The 18,415-nt window shown below is 34.5% G+C and overlaps 2 protein-coding genes across 5 annotated transcripts; both read right to left on the minus strand.

Moving 5' to 3' along the window:
- Nucleotides 1-451: 451 nt before the first annotated feature.
- LOC114727773 (mitochondrial carrier protein MTM1-like) lies at nt 452-5,490 on the minus strand. 4 transcript variants are annotated; one of them, XM_028914507.1, is made up of 10 exons: nt 5,098-5,490; nt 4,592-4,663; nt 4,216-4,341; nt 3,417-3,476; nt 3,110-3,280; nt 2,343-2,439; nt 2,139-2,230; nt 1,912-2,061; nt 1,173-1,228; nt 452-1,087 (listed from the first exon to the last, which is right to left on the minus strand). In XM_028914507.1, the coding sequence occupies exons 1-10, from the start codon at nt 5,338-5,340 to the stop codon at nt 952-954; spliced, it is 1,203 nt and encodes a 400-aa protein (XP_028770340.1). In that variant the 5' UTR covers nt 5,341-5,490; the 3' UTR covers nt 452-951. The 4 variants fall into 4 exon arrangements, with proteins under 4 accessions (XP_028770340.1, XP_028770339.1, XP_028770341.1 ...); XM_028914506.1 differs by having other exon boundaries at nt 1,173-1,231; nt 5,098-5,489; XM_028914508.1 differs by lacking the exon at nt 4,592-4,663 and having other exon boundaries at nt 1,173-1,231.
- An 8,257-nt stretch (nt 5,491-13,747) lies between these two features.
- LOC114727832 (ethylene-responsive transcription factor CRF2-like) lies at nt 13,748-14,713 on the minus strand. The gene has a single exon (XM_028914602.1). The coding sequence runs from the start codon at nt 14,711-14,713 to the stop codon at nt 13,748-13,750; it is 966 nt and encodes a 321-aa protein (XP_028770435.1).
- Between the last annotated feature and the right edge of the window lie 3,702 nt (nt 14,714-18,415).

The following is an 18,415-nucleotide window of genomic DNA, read 5'->3' on the forward strand; positions in this document are numbered from 1 at the left end:
TTCACGGTCGTTCCACTTTTCTAGTCTTTTAGGTGGTGTTTAGTACGAAACATTAAAAATAAAGAATAGGAATTGAGATTGAGAAAATAGTATTTAGTATGAGAGATTGCTTATTATATGGGATTAGACAAATTTATATGAGATTGGAAAATACCATGGTGGTATTCCCCAATCCCACTTTTATGGATTTTGTCTAATCTCATATAATAAGTAATTACTTATACTAAAAATTTTGTTAATGATTTTTTTCAATTACAATTCTAGTCCTTACCCTTCATCTTCAATACTTCAAACCAAATGAGACCTTAAGGGATAGGAATATCGATCCGCCTTTTAGTACTTGTCATCCCTATCTCCGTCACTTCTCATCTTGCAGTCAACAAGGAGTTTATAAACTGTGTGTGAGAGAGAGAGGTTATAAACTTTTGAAAAAAAAAAAAACATTAATCAGTGAAACATAGATAATGGTGGTGTTTATTATTTCTCTAACGGATATGTTGTCAGAATGCAAACAAGTCCAACCACACTGAGGAATCATACAGTTTACCCGCCTCAAACTTACGATTTATAGAGCTAAAGGCAAAATTAGCCAACAAGAGAGGGGGCGGGGGAGTTCACTCTGTCCTCCCCAGAAACAAATGATTTATTGCGAGTTTAGCATCTTTTGCCACTTGAGATCGCAGGAATATACACGTGTAACAATAACATCCGTGCCAATTATTTTGCAAATGAAGGTGATGGGACGTATGGGAGATCAGACGCTTTCAAATGGGAATCATTTGGCCTAGCCTGCTCTGACTTCTTACGATGTCAAAACACTGTTGGTTTCTGTTGTTGGGATTGCTTGTCTTATCAGATATAAGCCACTACTGAAGCTAACCCCATAAAGGAAATCAAAGACCCTCCATTCAAATGGGGTTGAAATCCTTAAAGATCAATGCATGTGTAGCCTTATGATGAAGTGTGATGTCTGTAGTATATAGTATACTTGACAACCTCGTAAAAGGAGACAACTATTCCTACCGAAGGGCCAGCGCGACCTAAACGAGGGCCAACACCTGTAAATAGCCCTCTTAATCCTCCATCCCTGTACAAAGAACAAAGGTCAGTCCAAAGCATTTTAAGGGAGTCAATTTATGTGATTGGACCAATAACCAATTGAAAAGCCATACCTCCAAATCTCGAGCAATGTTGTCCTTGTTGTCATTTTCAATGCCCGTTCAGGATCCTTCTGGAAAATAGCAAAGATGACATGTGTGTGAACATGTACATTCATCATACTGTTTATATTTTCACAAACTTTTTCGAGGCTCGTCAGTCTCCGTGGTTGTCAAATATGAAATTTACATAAAGCCACATTGTTTATTAAATTGTTTATAAAATAGTGACTTATCCCAAACTCCATAAAAAATACATGATCTACAATCTAATTGTTTCTTATATTAAGACTAAAAACTAGGTATCAACTATGGAGGTGAATGGAATTAAAGGGTTGGGTCTATGAGCAAAGTTCGAACCAATTTTGCAGATGTGCCAGTTGATCTTACTCAAACAAAATGATCAAAGTTCATAAATTCCATCTTCATCGCACTTGTACGTGGATTTTCATTCAATTTGAATCCCACTGTCATATGTTAATGTGGAATAACTAACAAATTCACTGCACACACACAATTGCTTTAAATTATAGCTCATCTAATGGCGCTAGGAATTTGATTTTGGTCTGCAGTTTGCTATGTATTCTCATGCGATCGGTTGCCCTATAAATTTAACATTTACAAATATAATAGCCTGTGCTTGCCATCGTTTTCTATAATTTTCATCTTTAAGTTTCTGCGTTTTGGTTTGTGGAGGGGCGGTGTTTGCAAGAATAATAATCTATGCTCTGGAAGCTTGGTTCTGAGAAACAACCTCTATTTGTCGTCGGGTTTTTGCCACATCTAGTGGACAAGTGGCAGCAGCAGCCAAGGTCCCAGCGGCAAAACCAGCTGAAAAATTTGCCCCAAGGATAGTGGCTACACTTGCTTCATCACCCGCCAGACCAAGAAGTCTTCTCCTAATCTGAATTGAATTGCAAGAAAGTGGCACTCAGCATATGCACTAAAAGATACCCAAAAAAGAAAGCAGTAATATCTTACTGGCTCAAGGGTTGGCCAGCAAATTGCAGAAAATGGAACATCCCGAGCAAGCTGTGCTCCCAGGCCAGTCCACCAGAAACGGTAGCCATGTACTGTTAAGGATGTCATAAAAATAGCCACTAATTGATTCAACCAAACGAACTACGTATTGCCCCAGAAAGATGGTAAAGTACATCAAAGGAAGCAGTATGGGGCTGCACTTACAGTTTTGAAGGAGGCTTGCACCATTTAAAGGTTTGATTACTCCAAGCAATGTCTTCCACACGCCAGGAAGCATGCCCTTTTGGGTAGCTCTAAATGCCTAAACAGAGGGGCACAAATGAAAAACCATGAATTACCACTCAACATAAATAAAAATCAAAGCCCTCGAGTTTATTTAGAAAATGCTTTTTCAATGAAGAAAGTATTCATTGGGAGTAAAGCAATAGAGGTTTCAAGGACAGAGGGACCTCGTCAACCAGAATAGCTGAACCAATGCACCAGATTTACACATACCAAAGAAGGAAAAAGAAAAGGTGAAAATGACCAGATAAATCATATATAAGGTCGGCAATAGTTTCCATGCTTTTATTCCGAAAAATAAAATGGTCTGTACTTGATGCTTTAAGGTAAATCTCCAACTCTTACGTTGCAGCCAATAGATTCCCAAGAATGGAGACGCAAAAAGCACCTTGTTTTTCTTAACCCCAAAACTGAAGCCATAACCTTTTCCTCTAGTTTGAACCCTTCTTTTGAAGGCCAATCCAGAGTGTTTTCCCGCAGCAGTTCCTGAACACCCCCCCCCCAACCAAAAAAAAACGAAAAAAAAATCCAGCCCTAAGGACGGTTAGCCCAACCTCCTTGCTATGTCATGATTTTCTCATATAAATCATGGGCGTCCATTTTTCATCATTGCCTATTACTAAATACATAATAACCTATATCTCACAAATTACCACACAAAAATTAGCTAGAGCTTTATTAGAGACTACCTGCATACGTGTCCTTGCTAGTTCAACAGGATAACAAGATATACAAGCCAATGACCGTGATAATGTTCCTGCAACCAGTGGAACATAGGGTGTTAAGTTTGGAGCATTCTGCGTAGTAAAGTCATCCATCATGTTGCGGAAGATATCATAACAAGGCATGTAGATTCCAACCTAATTGACAGCAAAAATACAATAAAATTAGAATATAACTGCATGCAAGATGTAGATGATGTGTACAAACCAAATGATATCAGGCCCCAGAGAAACCATATAACAATATAAATCCTATACGGGAAAGAGAGCTTACAGAAGGCACAGCCAATGCTAAACTTGCGTTTGTGCCTCTCCACAATCTTGTAAATCCTTCCTGCATAAATTAGCTCCTATGATCCTTCTTGTAGTAATCTATATTGACAATCCATTGGAAAAAAAATAGGACTATGTAGTTATTACAGTAGGAAAGCTATAGGAATGCTCTCATCATGACTCATGTATGAAACATGGCATATTACTTTGTGCAGGTTATTCCGTCTGATATTATCAGAAACTTCATGCAAGGTCCGTTGATATAACTCTACTACATAATAGTGATAGTAGCAAACTTGATGACAACGAGATAATGGAAGATAAGGATGGAATTGATTATTGGTGATATTTTAGGATTGAATTATCATTTAAATGTTTGAATCTTGTGGGTAGTGAGTTTTAAGATGCATGCCTTGCGATCATGCATGGAAACTTGTGATTTTGAGCATTGAGATGTTAATATATGACGATAGTATTAAGCACACTTGTGAATTTTATACAACTATGCAAAATTTCAGGTGTTTTCTGTCATTAGTCGGAGGGTCTTGCATTCAATCTCTTTTTAGCCCTTTGGCCTATCATAAGATCTTGATTTTACAGCCTTGGCCATATAATTATTTGTCTGATACACAAAAGAATAACTCATAGGTATTAGAAGATACCAAGAGCTCGAACTATAAGAAAGAGCAACGGTTCCTCCGTACTGGATAGTGTAACATCATCCCACAAAAAAGCTGAAATTATTGATTTAATTTGTTCAAGTAAATTTTTCAACATATATTGAAAATCCATGCACTAACCTGACGTATGACTTTGTACAAGACATCAAGGGTTCCTCTGTACTGGTTAGCGTGACATCCCAAAGGGCATGCTGATTCTGATTTAGAAAATGCTTGCATAACGGGATATCTTGCATCCGGTACCCTCTGAATAAAAAGATTGAAAAAATATATATATCATTCTGAGGAACTCACAGAAGCAAGAGAAGCAAAATGCATAATCAATTATGATCAGACAAATGCTGAAGGGAAAACATGTAATTAATAACCATCAATTTTCAAAGCAAACACCATTATGCTTCTATGCTTTACAACCGTAGTTGATAAGATATACACTTGTCAATGCAAACTTTCTCAAATAAAATTTTGTGAAGAGCATAGCAACTACTTATTATACCGTATTTGTTTCACATCCCATCCGGCAAATGTTCTGATAAGAAACCCCAGCAGCCTGAGCTTGTAGTCTTGTCTGAAAAAAGTTATCACAAAACTTAATGAAACCTCTAAGATTCAAGCATTCCTGTTCTTGAACTAAAGATGGGCAGAAGAATTAAAGTTAAATTGAATGAAACACGATGATATAAGATATGGCTAATCTTTTGGGCATTCCTATCAAAGAGAAGAAATATGACAACAATGTTAACCACATACACCCCCAATTTTAGAAAACGCAAGCAAACATACTTCTAGCATTTACACCTAATGACACTAAAAAAAATATTATTTGTCTTATATTGGAAAACATTTACACCTGCAGCACTTCAACAAAGAAGATTTCACCCTCCTTCCTTATCCTGCTGCTTCAAGGACAGAGTTACGATTACCGCAAAAAACTCAAATTTTAAAGAAAAATGCAAAACTAAATGACAAATTTGAAGAGTCAATTAAACCTAAACCTAATACCTTGGCGACATCCAGTGGATTAACGATGATAGCAGAAACGAAAGCAGCACCAGCGGCAGACAAAGCTCTCTCTCCAAAAGACAATTCAGCATCAGAATGGCTCGGCGGCGGCGCACCCGAAGAGCCACTGTGATGATCACTTGGATCACTGGAAGATGACATAGACGAAACCTTCCCCTCAAAATCAACCCTGGTTGCAGCCGCACCAATCCACGAAGGAAAGCCCTGCTTCGAGCCCACCATTCGTCAAAAGAAAAAAAAAATCGATTCTTTGCGGGAAATCAAGTCAAACTCGATCGTTTTGACATATGAAAGGCTCCTCTAAGCTTCTGCGAGAAACGGTCAGAAGCTTTGGCAGCTCCACCGGAAGATTCGGACTTAGAGCCTTGTTTCCTTGTCTCTGCTTCGAGGGGCTTCGCGTTATATATATGTGCATGGAAATCGGTGGCATAAGAAGAAATTAAGATGAAACGGAGGAAGAGATTCGTGGCGTGGAGTTTAGGACGACGTGTCAAAGAAGTGGGCGCCGAGTCTGCATACCGGTACTCCTTTTACCTTTTATCTTATTTATAAGTATGTTTTCCTAGAAAATTTTAAATTTTATTACTTCTTATTTAAAACTTAATAATTTTTTAAGGGAAAATTTCATTTAAGGACTTCAAAAGAGAATTTATTTCAGTCAATTCCTAAAATATTCTGAAATATCACTGCAAGACCAAGGATCACACTGAAATTAAAACTAAAAGTAAGATTACAATAATACTCCTCACTTTTATTTTTGAAAAAAATAAATATTAATGGATGTAACTGTTCCGACCACCAGAGGTAGGAGGTCTGGCCACTAGTGGTCAGGTGGCTGTCGCCAGAGGTTGGACCTTCAGTGGCTGTTACTGTAGTTCCGGTAGTCGGATTTTTTTTTTTTTTAAAACAAGGTGGTCAAGGGAAGGTTTGAACCCATGACCCCTTGGCACACAAAAAATAATATAACCACCAAGCCAAACAAACTATTCAATCATGTGATGCAAATAAATAAATATATATATAACAAAACAAATGCAACTGTCCAAGTATAAATGAACAAGTGAAATTAGAAGATTTACAAATGAAATTCAACAATTTACAAAAAAAATTAGACAATTTACAAATAACATAATAAAATTCATAATCCCAAATACAAGTGTTTAAGTGCAAATGAGCAAGTGAAATTTAAAGATTTACAATAAAAATTTATGGATTTACAATCCAAATTTGGCTATTCACAATTAACACAAAAAAATTCACAATTCAAAATGTAAGTGTTCGAGTATAAGTGAGCAAGTGAAATTCGACAATTTACAAGTAAAATTCAGTAATTTACAATAAAAATTTGACAATTTACAAATAACATAATGAAATTCACAACCTTAAATGCAAGTGTTTAAGTGTAAATGAGCAAGTGAAATTTGAAGATTTATAACAAAAGTTTATGGATTTACAAGTAAAATTTGACAATTTCACTTGCTCATTTACACTTAAACACTTGCATTTTGGAGTTGTGAATTCTGTCATGTTATTTGTAAACTATCTAATTTTTGTTGTAAATTGCTGAATTTCACTTGTAAACCATCAAATTTTACTTGTAAATGATCAAATTTCACTTGTAAATTCATAAACTTTTATTGTAAATTTTTAAATTTTACTTGCTCATTTACACTTAAACACTTGCATCTAGGGCTGTGAATTCTATTATGTTATTTGTAAATTGTCAAATTTTTGTTATAAATTGCTGAATTTCACTTGTAAATTGTCAAATTTCACTTGTTCACTTATACTCAAACACTTAAATTTTGGGTTGTGAATTCTCTTGTGTTTTTTGTGAATAGTCAAATTTGGATTGTAAATCCATAAACTTTTGTTGTAAATCTTCAAATTTCACTTGCTCATTTGCATTTAAACACTTGCATTTGGGTTGTGAATTCCACTATGTTATTTGTAAATTGCTAAATTTCACTTGTAAATTGTCGGATTTTACTTATTCACTTACACTCAAACACTTACATTTTGAGTTGTGAATTTTCTTGTGTTTCTTATGAATAGTCAAATTTGGGTTGTAAATCCATAATCTTTTGTTGTAAATCTTCAAATTTCACTTGCTCATTTGCACTTAAACACTTGCATTTGGGGTTGTGAATTTTATTATGTTATTTGTAAATTATCTAAGTTTTGTTGTAAATTATTAAATTTTACTTATAAATCGTCTAATTTCACTTGTTCACTTACACTTGGAAAGTTGCGTTTGTTTTGTTATATACATTTTTATTTGCACCACATGATTGAATGACTTATTTGGCTTTGTGGTTACATCACTTTTGGTGTGCCAAGGGATCATGGGTTCAAACCTTCCCTTAGCCACCTTGTTTAAAAAAAAAAATCCGGCCACCAAAGCTACAGTAACGGCCACCAGAGATCCAACCTCCGCGCGGTGGCCACCTGAGCACCGGTAGCTGGATCTTTGACCTCCGGTGGCTGGAACAGTTGCGTCCATTAATATTTATTTTTTAAAAAAATAAAAGTGAGGGGTATTATTGTAATCTTACTTTTAGTTTTAATTTTAGTTTGGTCCCTTGGTCCTACAGTAATATTTCATAATATTTTGGAGGTTGAATTATATAAATTCTCTTCTGCGGTCCTTAAATGAAATTTTCCCATTTTTTTAATTTTATTCCCATTAGAACAAAATCAGCACAAAAGTTTATTTCTCTAACTTATAAATAGAACCAAAAAATCCTTTCTCTCTGCTCTATAAATAAGAGTAGATAATATGCTTGCTTCGTTACTAAATGTAAACTTGATAATCAATTTACAAAAATTAAGAACAAAATTTAGGAAAATAGACAATAAAATATCTTAAAAATTATTAAAGGACAAATATGTAGGTGAATTTTAAAAGGAAAAAAGACACTAAAATTTCCTCAAAAATAATAAATGATAAATGAAGGTAGGGGAATTTCATAATCATAAATCACACCCCTGGTACTATTTAAAATTTTTAAATCTTATAAAATTACACAAATACCTTTTTACTATTTTTTTTACCTATCTTTTTCAAAAACTGCCACTTCAGCGCTTTCAGCTGCTTAAGACCTTGTCTGTGGCCAACCGCCAAGGCTCTGACAACATGTCATTGAAACTCCAATGACTGGTCGTGAGAGCTTCGGTGACTACTCTTTTTTATGTATTGACTATTTTTTTTAGTTATTGACTACATTTGTTTTTAAAATTCTGATGACTACTCTTATTTAGCTGCTGACTACTCTTATATTGCGATTAACTACTTTCATTTTTAAAATTTTAATGACTATTCTTATTGCGTTGTTGATTCTTCTAGTTTCACTATTGACTTTTTTGTTTTAAAAATTCAAAAAATGATTTAAGTGTTGTTAGTGATCTAGTAACTATTTTTTGTTTAGTTACTTACTACTCTTGTGTAATCAGTAGCTATGTAAAGGTAATTGCCAAAACTTTGAAAATAAAAGTAGTCAATAGTTAAATTAGAGTAGTTAATAGTCATATGAAAGTAGTCACCAAGAGTAAGGACAGTATTGTCGTTTCACAAAATTTGAAAAGTCTGAAATAGTATCAAGGGTATGATTTAGAATTTTACAATTCACTTACCCTCATTTGTCTTTTAGTGTTTTTGAGGGTATTTTAGTTCTTTTTCCTATTTTAAAATTTCAATTCAGATCCCCCATACCATTTTGGAATTTTCAAATCTTATAAAATTACACAAATAACTTTTACTATTTTTTTCCTAAAAAAAAATATTACCACCTCAGCACTTCCAGTGGTTGAAGCTCCGATGACATGTCACCAAAACTCCTGTGATCGGTCGTGAGAGCCCAGATAATTTATATATATATTGACTACTCTTTTTTAGCTATTAACTACATTTATTTTTAAAACTTTGATGATTACTCTTATTTAGCTACTGACTACTCTAATATTGCGATTGAGTATTTTCATTTTTAAAATTTTGGTGACTACTCTTATTGAGCTATTAATTATTCTACTTTCACTGTTGACTACTTTTATTTCAAAAATCAAAAAATATATTAAGTGTTATTGGAGATCTAACGACTATTTTTTGTTTAGTTACTTACTACTCTTGAAGTTAATAGCTATATAAAAGTAGTCACTGGAATTTTGAAAACAAAAGTAATCAATAGTTAAACTAGAGTAATTAATAACTATATGAAAATAGTCACAGAGAATAAAGATACTGTTGTCATTTCATAATATTTTAAAATTTCAGAATATCACAAGGAGTCTAATTTGAGATTTTAAAATTCACCAGCTCTAATTTGTTATTTAGCATATTTGAGGGTATTTTAGTGTTGCCCCCAAAACTTGTCCTATATATAATCAATGGATAATTTAAAAAATTATAAATTTTAGAAATTTTTTAGCGTGTGCGCATACGTTCGTACACATTGCTTTTGAGGGTCGGTAAGAAGCATCTAGGGAATATCCTGAAGTTTGTTTCTTTTAAACTTCCCTCGTTTATGAATATTTACCTTACTGTTTTATATTAAATGGTATTATTATCAGTATACTGATATAGTATAATCAGTTCTGACCTTAATGATTATTGATGGCTATAAAACACCTCCAACGTACAGAAATGGAAGCATCAAATCTGAAGCTGCAAAAATAAGCTTTTTTTTTTTTTTAAGGCTAGTTCAAAGTGAAGAATTTTGAATTTTGGTAAAAATATTTTCAGCAAAAGTGCCCAAAAATATTTGCGTGGGTACCCACTCTTTTTCCTGGCTCACTATTTTCAAAAGAATTAAAGTACAATTTTATTTTGAAGGTATTTCGTGCAAGAATTGTGAATATTTGATTTTTTTTTTTGGATTAATAATGCTCTATGAGTGTTAAAAAAGAGATAAATTCAAATGTTCACCATTAAAAAACTAATCACCGTTAATATTTTTAATAGTTAGGGTCACATTGCCAGCATATCTACAATATCTACAATCACTAAGACAATATTAGTTTTTTTTTAAAAAACTTTCAAATACCTATAGTTTTTACATGAAAACTTCTAAAGTAAAATGTTATAAGTCCTATATTCGGATATCTTACAAGTGTTACGAGATTTATAGGTTTAAGAAGTTCTCCCTTCTAATAAGCTAATCTTTTAGAATTAGGCTCTTCTTTTACACTTATGCTGATCATATTGGTACTTTTAGTAAGAGTTGGTTAACTGGAAAGGGCCTTTTGCGGAGGATCCTTACAAGTAGGAGATCGAGTGAAGTGTTATAGAGTAAAGTCATTAGGAATGTCGACTCTCAAGAGGGGTGTATTATTATAAGTTCCATATTGGTGAATTTCATTAGTATTATAAGGTTTATAAATTCAAAAAACTCTTCCTTCTAATATGCTAACCTTTTTAAAATTGGGATCTCCTTTTAAATTTATGTTCATGTTGATCACATAAAATTGGATGTTCACCCTTTTTAGCAATGTGGGACTTCCCTTTTACACACATGCACTAAAAGCTTCAGACGGTGCAAGTGTCATTTGCCCCATGAAGGAAGGTGGTTTAGACCTCAGAAAGGGTGGTGATATGGGCAACGTGGCAATGTTGAGGCACATTTAGATGTTGGTGTGGGTAATTCTTCACTATGGAATAATAAGGCGGTGGAAGTTACATGGATTAGGAGTATTAGTTTATGGGATATTTTCAAATCACCTGCCGCTTTCATGGGCTTTGAATAGAATCTTAGAAGAAAGAAATGTGGCTCAGAATATTATAAACTATGCCAGAACATCAAACGCACTTATAAGTTGATCTGTGATTCCATGCTGCTTCTTGTTCTCCCCATATGTATATTTACTGAAACACTGAAATACATGATCGGTACAAGTAAATCACTAATTGAGTAAATTATGCTTACCATATGACTTTCTGTCATACTGCGAGCAACTATACCGTTCTACTGAAAAACAAACTTGTCAACGTGAGCGAAAGAATCCAGAAAAGGAGAAAGTGTGTATAGTGTTGAGAGACGCATAATGGCAGGGAGGCCCAAGGCAGACGGTAGATACGGTATTATGTATTTGGAAAGTGACAATTCATAATGGCCCACCCCATCCCATCTTTAATTTAAAATTAAGCTTCCCTTGGATTCAAATTTCCGTATCTCCACATGTTCTTTAAAAGCCGGAAATTATATTGTCAAATAATCTACAAGGGACTGTTATGAAATTACAAATGAAGAGATATAGGAGACAAAAGAGGCAGGAAAGTGAGTACTAGCTAGGGACAATACTAATATGAGAGCATGCAGTAAAGTAAAACTAAAGATACACACACAGACACAAAAAAAAAAAAAGAAATACAGTAACATAGCAGCATCACTAGCCTGCGGGTGAGGCGTTTCAAGGCCTCTTTTTTTGTAAACCAGTACCTTAATATAACTTAATTACCTGCGATTCATTAAAGTCTCTGCTCTCTCTGTCTCTGTCTCTCTCTCTTTGCTGTCTATCTGCCCTATAAGAATACACACTTTGTGCAACTTGTCCAAAAAAGCCACCTCTTGTTTGGTCATACCAGACAAATACTTGTTTTAGAAAGTATTCACTCTGCTGGCCTCTGATCTATTTGAATCTCTAGGCTTCAGAATCCAATGCCTATGCCCTACATGCTCTCTCTGGCTCACATTTTTCTGTTTCTCTCATCCTTCCATATGGGGTTTTCAATATGTTCATTCTGACCCAATTGGCCATAGCAGCCACAACTAAACAATATATAGAAATGCTGTTTCTATTTGCTCATCACTCGTTTTGTGTAATAAGAACAATATTTAGAATAAGTAACATTTACAGTAGAATTGTTGGTATTGTAGTGGTAGGCTTTTAGAATGGTTTCAGTGGAAGTGGCGAAAGAGAGACTGTGGGTGGGTCCAAGTGAAATTGGTATGCCTCTCTCACAGCCTTTTATTAGTACTCTTGAGGCTACGCCTGCCCAACTGCTTTGTCTTTTTATAAAGATCATGCCCTTCCCATTCTTATCTCCTCCCTCTTGCTCAGCTTTCATGAGCACCAAACTTTTTTCAATTAATTTAATAAGCCATTTAAAAAAAAATGAAAACTAACGTATTTTGATTTGATGAAGTGGAATTCATTCCCCCAATAATATATTTGTACGTCAAGATTTTATGAAGGAATTAGCTAGATTAAAAAAGGTATACATACACAAACACACAATGTAATATCTGACAGGGACAAATCTGGATGAACAGTTACTTTAGGGGAGGGACAAAGGAAATCTCAAGAGGGACAGGCTGATACCTCTTTGCCTTTTAATTATGGCTTTAGAATAATGCCCACCTTCAATTCAAATTATGTAAAATATATAAAATAATGAAAGGAAAGGAAAAAAAGGGACTTAGCTTCAAAAGCATGGCTAGCTATCGGTTCACAAATACCAAAATCAGTATCTCCAAGAAAGTGACATAAGCCAGAGATTCAATTCCTAAACCCATGGCTCCTATCAACCACTTGACCTTTCAAAGCACGCACATTTAGTGATAAGCAACACTTAGGTCCATTTTGTAATTAATAAAAATGGACCATCATTAATATTCTCAAATACTCCCTCCGTTCCTTATTATAAGAGACATTTGATGCTTATAGCATGTTCCTAAATATAAGAGACACTTAAAAGTTGTCTCTACTTTTTTGTGTTGATTTCCTATTTTACCCATATTTATTGTCTCCAACTCACACTCTCTCTCCTTCCCACTTCTCTTTCTTTTAAGAATTTACTATTGTTCTCTCTCATGCTCTCTCTCCTTATTAATGAGGGTATTTTTGGAAAAAAAATTATACTTTTTACACATTCATTGTTCTTAACTAATTTTAACTGTTTTTTTGATCAACGTGATTCGGTTATTCGTCTCTTATAATAAGGAACGGAGGGAGTAGTATACATGATGTCCTATAGATTCTCTGTTAATTTTCAACGACATGCCCAAAAGCATAACATATAAAACACAATTTTTTTAAAATTAAAGAATAGATATGAAATTATAAGGGGAACACTGGAATTAAACCTAAGACCTAGGAGCCTTCTATTTACGTGAGAGCTTTCAAATCGAGTATGACACAGGCATTAAATGTTTAATTCTTGGTGGATTTGATTAAAAGTTAATGAATAAATAACTACGAATAGGCTCATTGGAATCAGTAGCCTTCCTAAAACTGAAAATCAAGCATTAGAATCTCACTAAAGATTACCCAAAACTCCATTGCGGAAGAAACACTGAACAAACACTAGAGTCATGCTAATAAATTCACATAATATAATCTAGCTCTTTACACACAAAAGAAAGCAGTATATCTCCATGGAAAAAGGCCAAAACTGCAAATCTAAGCATCCCAAAACTCTAAGATTACCTAAACTTCCTTACAGAAAATTTAGCAAAAACTAACGTCATACACTAGCTAGCTGTTTACACACTTCAAAAAGACCTAGATCACACCTCAAACAGAACACCACCAACTAACTAGTTGCATTTTCTCAGGAATTGTGTGTGTTCAACCTTCCACCAGCTTGATTAATCAGAGCGAAAGTTTCCTCTCTCGTAAACCCAGTTTGGATTTCTCATTTCAGAGGCAAAGGATCCTGAAAGTAATTATCAACGACCCACTTGGAAGATTCAAAATCATCATCAAGTTGAAATGGAATGTCCCTTAAAATCTCGCTAGATATCAGTTGAGGCGCACCGGATTCAAGAAACAACAGGGGACTAAGAGGGGTTTCGTAGTCCGAGTAACAACTGGATGCAAATTCTGATGATGAATCTGGGAAAAAGAACTTTTCTTCTTCTTCTCTGGATTCCTCGATGCCGGCCCATCCTGCTGGGTCACAGGACCCTCCCCCACTGTATCTAAGAACCGAAGTCGGCGAGGAAGACGAAGACGATAATAAATCGCGAGACTCTTTGCTTGAATCGTAGACACACTCATTTTCCCACGACTTGCTCTTCTTCTTCAGAGGACTTCTCACTGGTCCTTGGGATTCGTGATTGCTTAATGGAAGCACTATAGGTTGATGTTTCTCTGGCGGCTTAATTAAATTAGTCAGAGCATCGGCTCCTCTAAGACGAATGGCTTCTATGTCGTACACCAAAGCCGCTTCCTCCGCCGTGTCAAAAGTGCCGAGCCACTTCCGAGCTCGCAAAAACGGGTCTCGGATCTCCGCCGCCCAGCGCCCCCACAGCCGCTGCCGGACGCCGCGAAACTTCTTCCCGTTGGGGAGGCTCTGTTTACTTCTGGCCATTGCAGGTCGCCTTTCCCTGTTCTTCTGCTTCAAAATGGACCTGGAATCACCGTTAACTTCCCTGTGAGATATGAAACTGGAGAAATCTTCCATTCTGATCTCATGGACGAACTTCTTCACCGTGCGAGAAAAACGTCCTTCTCTCTCGTCTTCATCGCTGGAAGAATCAGTAGCATAGTCGTCAGCCACGGAAATCCGAACAACTCTGGGTGTCACGCCCGGAAAGCACGGATTTCTCACAAGCTTGCTTGTGATAATTTTCTGCTCAGATAATTTGGTTCCCCTCATTTCTGTGAGAAACAAGAGAGCTCAAGCTCACATGATCAATGGCGGAAAGAGGTTTTGTTGGTTTTCTGAAACAGAGTGAGAGTGTAGAGTCAAAAGCGAAGAATGACAGGGATTATATATGGAGTGAGATATTGCAGGCTGAATTTTTCCTTTTTTAATAAATAGGGGATTTTTTTTTTTTGTGGGTTGTTCGAGAAAGAATCTTGGGAGGAGGGAGAGAGGCAGGCGCAGATTCCGGTGAGCGAAAGACAACCATACGACCCGCCGCATTTGCAAACAAAACCGTTTCGTTATGCCGACGTTGGCATTCGCTGCCACCACGAAAACTCCAAAACTTCCGATTTTTTTTACCAGGTGGTACTAGTAATTCATTAACAATTGGAATAAACGAAACCACATTTTACACTAGAAAGATATGCTTTGAATTGAATGTGTTTCCGGTAATTTATCATTAGTAATGACATTTTCAAAGCAAAATATTAACATCATCATCACTGGCATTATCATTATTTTGGGTAAACTAACATTCAACATCCTGATATTATTTTTTACTACATTCGGTTTTTAATATAAAAACTAGTTGACTAATTTGAATAGATTAAAAATATTAGTTAAGTTAGTTATTTGTAATAAGTAGGTATTATTTTTCCTAAAATAATATTCTTACTTATCAAATATATTGGTTAAAACTATCATTATTATAAGAACTGTTTGGAAAATAATAGATAAATATGAGAGACAAAATATATTAGGGTATTATCTTTAAGACCAAGATAAAAATCAAACAAAGTTTTATATTAAATATTGGAGGTAGTACATGCAATCGGTGTTTATGATTATTTTCCATTTATATTGATTGCCTTAATCTTATTTTTTTTTATTTAGGGTATTAGATTTATGAATATTCTTTTTTTTAAAAATGCGGCTATATGATTGAGTTGAGTCAAAGACTTCATGCTTAAGTAGCTGGCCCCTTTCATTAGGAGCTAGGACCAACCTATATTGTTAATATTAATATTAGTATTAGTAACATGTTCAAAATATTTTTAAAAGCGCTTTCACTTCAAAAAGCTTGTATGAGCGCAAAATGTGACAAAGTGGTTATGGTATCAGGCTTGGCTGCTTGCAGTGCTTCGACACGCCCAGTGATCGAATGGAAACAACGGATACTTTTTGACAAAACGGAAAGTACACGTGGCGAATGAAGATTGGTGGCAGGCGATGAGACCGTGGGTACGGATACCTGACCCCATGAGATGGGGACCACCGCCGTTCGTATTGGCCGGTGATATGGTGATATGATTTTATCATAGTCATGTCAGAAAGGGAAGATCCTTTGACCGCCCTCCTCAATAGCCTACATTCTGGTATTTTATTTTATAATTTTTTACAAGGTTAAGGTGCATTTCAAAGATCAATTTGGTATCTTATAGTATTTTGTAGTATATCTAATATTTTAAAATATTTTTAACTACATTTAGTACTATAAAATATTTTTTTGTACATACAGTACTTTTAAATATATTTTTTAGTGTGTCCAGCATTAAAACAAAAAAAAAAATTTGGAAGCCCTAGACACTCATAAAAAATACGTCAAAGTGTTAGATGCGTTACAAAATATTGTAGGGCGTTTGATGCATCTTGTCCTTGTTTTATAAATTATATTTTGTACATTTTTAAAATTTGAATTTATTTTTTATTTTTATTCCATTGAATATATATGATTTTTAACTCTTTTTCTCATGCTCATTTTCTCGATAAATAAAGTCATATTTTAAAAAAAAATACATTTCTCACACATTTGTTCCTTTTAATTAATTTTAATCAATTTTTTTATTTATGAAATTTGCTTATTTATTACTTATAAACTATCATGCATCAGTTGATGGCCTGGGGTGGCAGGAGGAAAAAAAAAAGGTCGGTGGCTTGGATGTCAAGAAACATGGGGAAAAATAGAGATTTTTCCAAAGCTTTTGTGACAGCGTTTTCCTTCTTCTTCTTTTTTTGTGTGTGTGTGAGATTGTTGGTTGTTGATGACGTCTACCCTTTTTGAAAAAAAAAATCATTGATATGGTAGGTAGGGAATGAGCAAAGTCTTTCTCCTTAATTGGCATTAATTTTTGGGGGAAAATCGTAAAAGAAGAGTCATCACATTCTAATTTAAGTGTGTGGCCTATGGTTTTCCATTCTTTTCACGTGACCCTTTGTTTTTTTAACTTGATATTGAATTTTGCATGTTTTTTTTTGGTTGGCCAAACATCTTTTGTTAAAGAACAAATAATTAAGGCAAAATTATATCCAATAACTCAATATAGAGTGGAATAATATATATACTCTCTCTCATCCTAAATATAAGACCCATTTTGTAGTGTAATTTACACTATAAAATGGGTCTTATATTTAAAACTCGAGGAGTAATTTGAAGTAACAAATAGAGTTTAATTATCTAGACAGATGAAGAGACAAAAACTAAACCCAACAAAACCATGTTACCTATTCTGTTTTTTTTTTTTTGACAACCTATTCTCCCTTCAAACATATTAAAGCCGAAGGGTATTTGCGGCATAAAAAGTGTTAAAGGGTATTGAGTAATCATGTTTTATTGTTTTTGGTCATAAAACAAAATTAAATTTTTAATAATTTTTATTATGGAACCTCATGCTTTACACAAAAGCTTAAGGTGAAATGCACAGTTCATGACTCATGAATAATGCCACTTCTTATCAAGTAAATATATATATATTTCCATTTTAATCTTTCTATAAAATTTTTTACCATAATCAAAATATACAGATTTGAGATTTTTTTTTTTGGTTACAATATTTTAACCCTTGAGAAGTAACTCTGCAGCATCCTATTATCCTGAGCAAATTCCAGAGGTGCCTTTGAGACAAGATTCTAGCTAGCTAGTATGGTACATGATGAAAAGAAGATTAAATTGCAGCAACAATCTTAAAAAGGATTTTTGGTTTTAAATCAAGATATGATATCAATAAGCTATTAAACTTGTTCCTCTAGAAATCTAATAAAACAAGATAAATGGCATACAAGTGTTCTTAAGATTTTTCCGTTGAAAGGACCAAAAACTCCTTTGTGAACAATATAACAGTAGTATTAAATGTAACAAATGAGAGCATCAAGGTGTGTATAAATCACAATGGAAACATTAAGTGGTGAAAGAAAAGGTGCAATAATGTGAGTCAGATTTGCTGTGTTTCCAGCAACAGCCAGAATCCCAGTCTTATCCCAAAGGCAGATTTATCTGCAAATTTAGTTCTACACACCAAACCCAATATGTTTTTTTTAACTTGGCGTCTATTGTGCAGGTAAATTTGGCGAATGGTGCCAAAAATGGCCATGCAAACTCGCAGATATCTTTCTATTCAATTTTGATTTTGACTGTTCATCCGTGGGCATAACCAATAAGGTTGGACATCTACTCCAATTATTGGTCTCACATTATGGTTTGTAACACGTACCACATGTTTGCTCACTGATAATTAGCATTTTAAAAGCATATCATCGTACTATTCAATACCTATCATGTGTTTACATTTATATCAAGTAGTACCCTTGTTTATAATTCTCATCCTTATACTCATATGGAAGATGCCTCTATAATCATGCCCCTACTTAGAATTATATAAAAGTAGTCGACAGTTAAATAATAAAGACAAAAACATTATACTGCCTCTAGTCCTT

Source organism: Neltuma alba, unplaced genomic scaffold (genome assembly GCF_004799145.2).
Source record: "Neltuma alba isolate B1F8T4 unplaced genomic scaffold, ASM479914v2 tig00012508_pilon, whole genome shotgun sequence".
Classification (NCBI taxonomy): Eukaryota; Viridiplantae; Streptophyta; class Magnoliopsida; order Fabales; family Fabaceae; genus Neltuma; species Neltuma alba.

Bases quoted from the DNA above. Each gene is read 5' to 3' on its own strand.
- LOC114727773 (XM_028914506.1), bottom strand. From the start codon at position 5,340: ATGGTGGGCTCGAAGCAGGGCTTTCCTTCGTGGATTGGTGCGGCTGCA. The intron at 2,231-2,342 runs GTAAGTGCAGCC...CATCCTTAACAG, and splicing joins TGCAAGCCTCCTTCAAAACT to TACATGGCTACCGTTTCTGG. The intron at 1,232-1,911 runs GTTGTTTCTCAG...GCTATTTTCCAG, and splicing joins AAACCCGACGACAAATAGAG to AAGGATCCTGAACGGGCATT.
- LOC114727832 (XM_028914602.1), bottom strand. From the start codon at position 14,713: ATGAGGGGAACCAAATTATCTGAGCAGAAAATTATCACAAGCAAGCTT.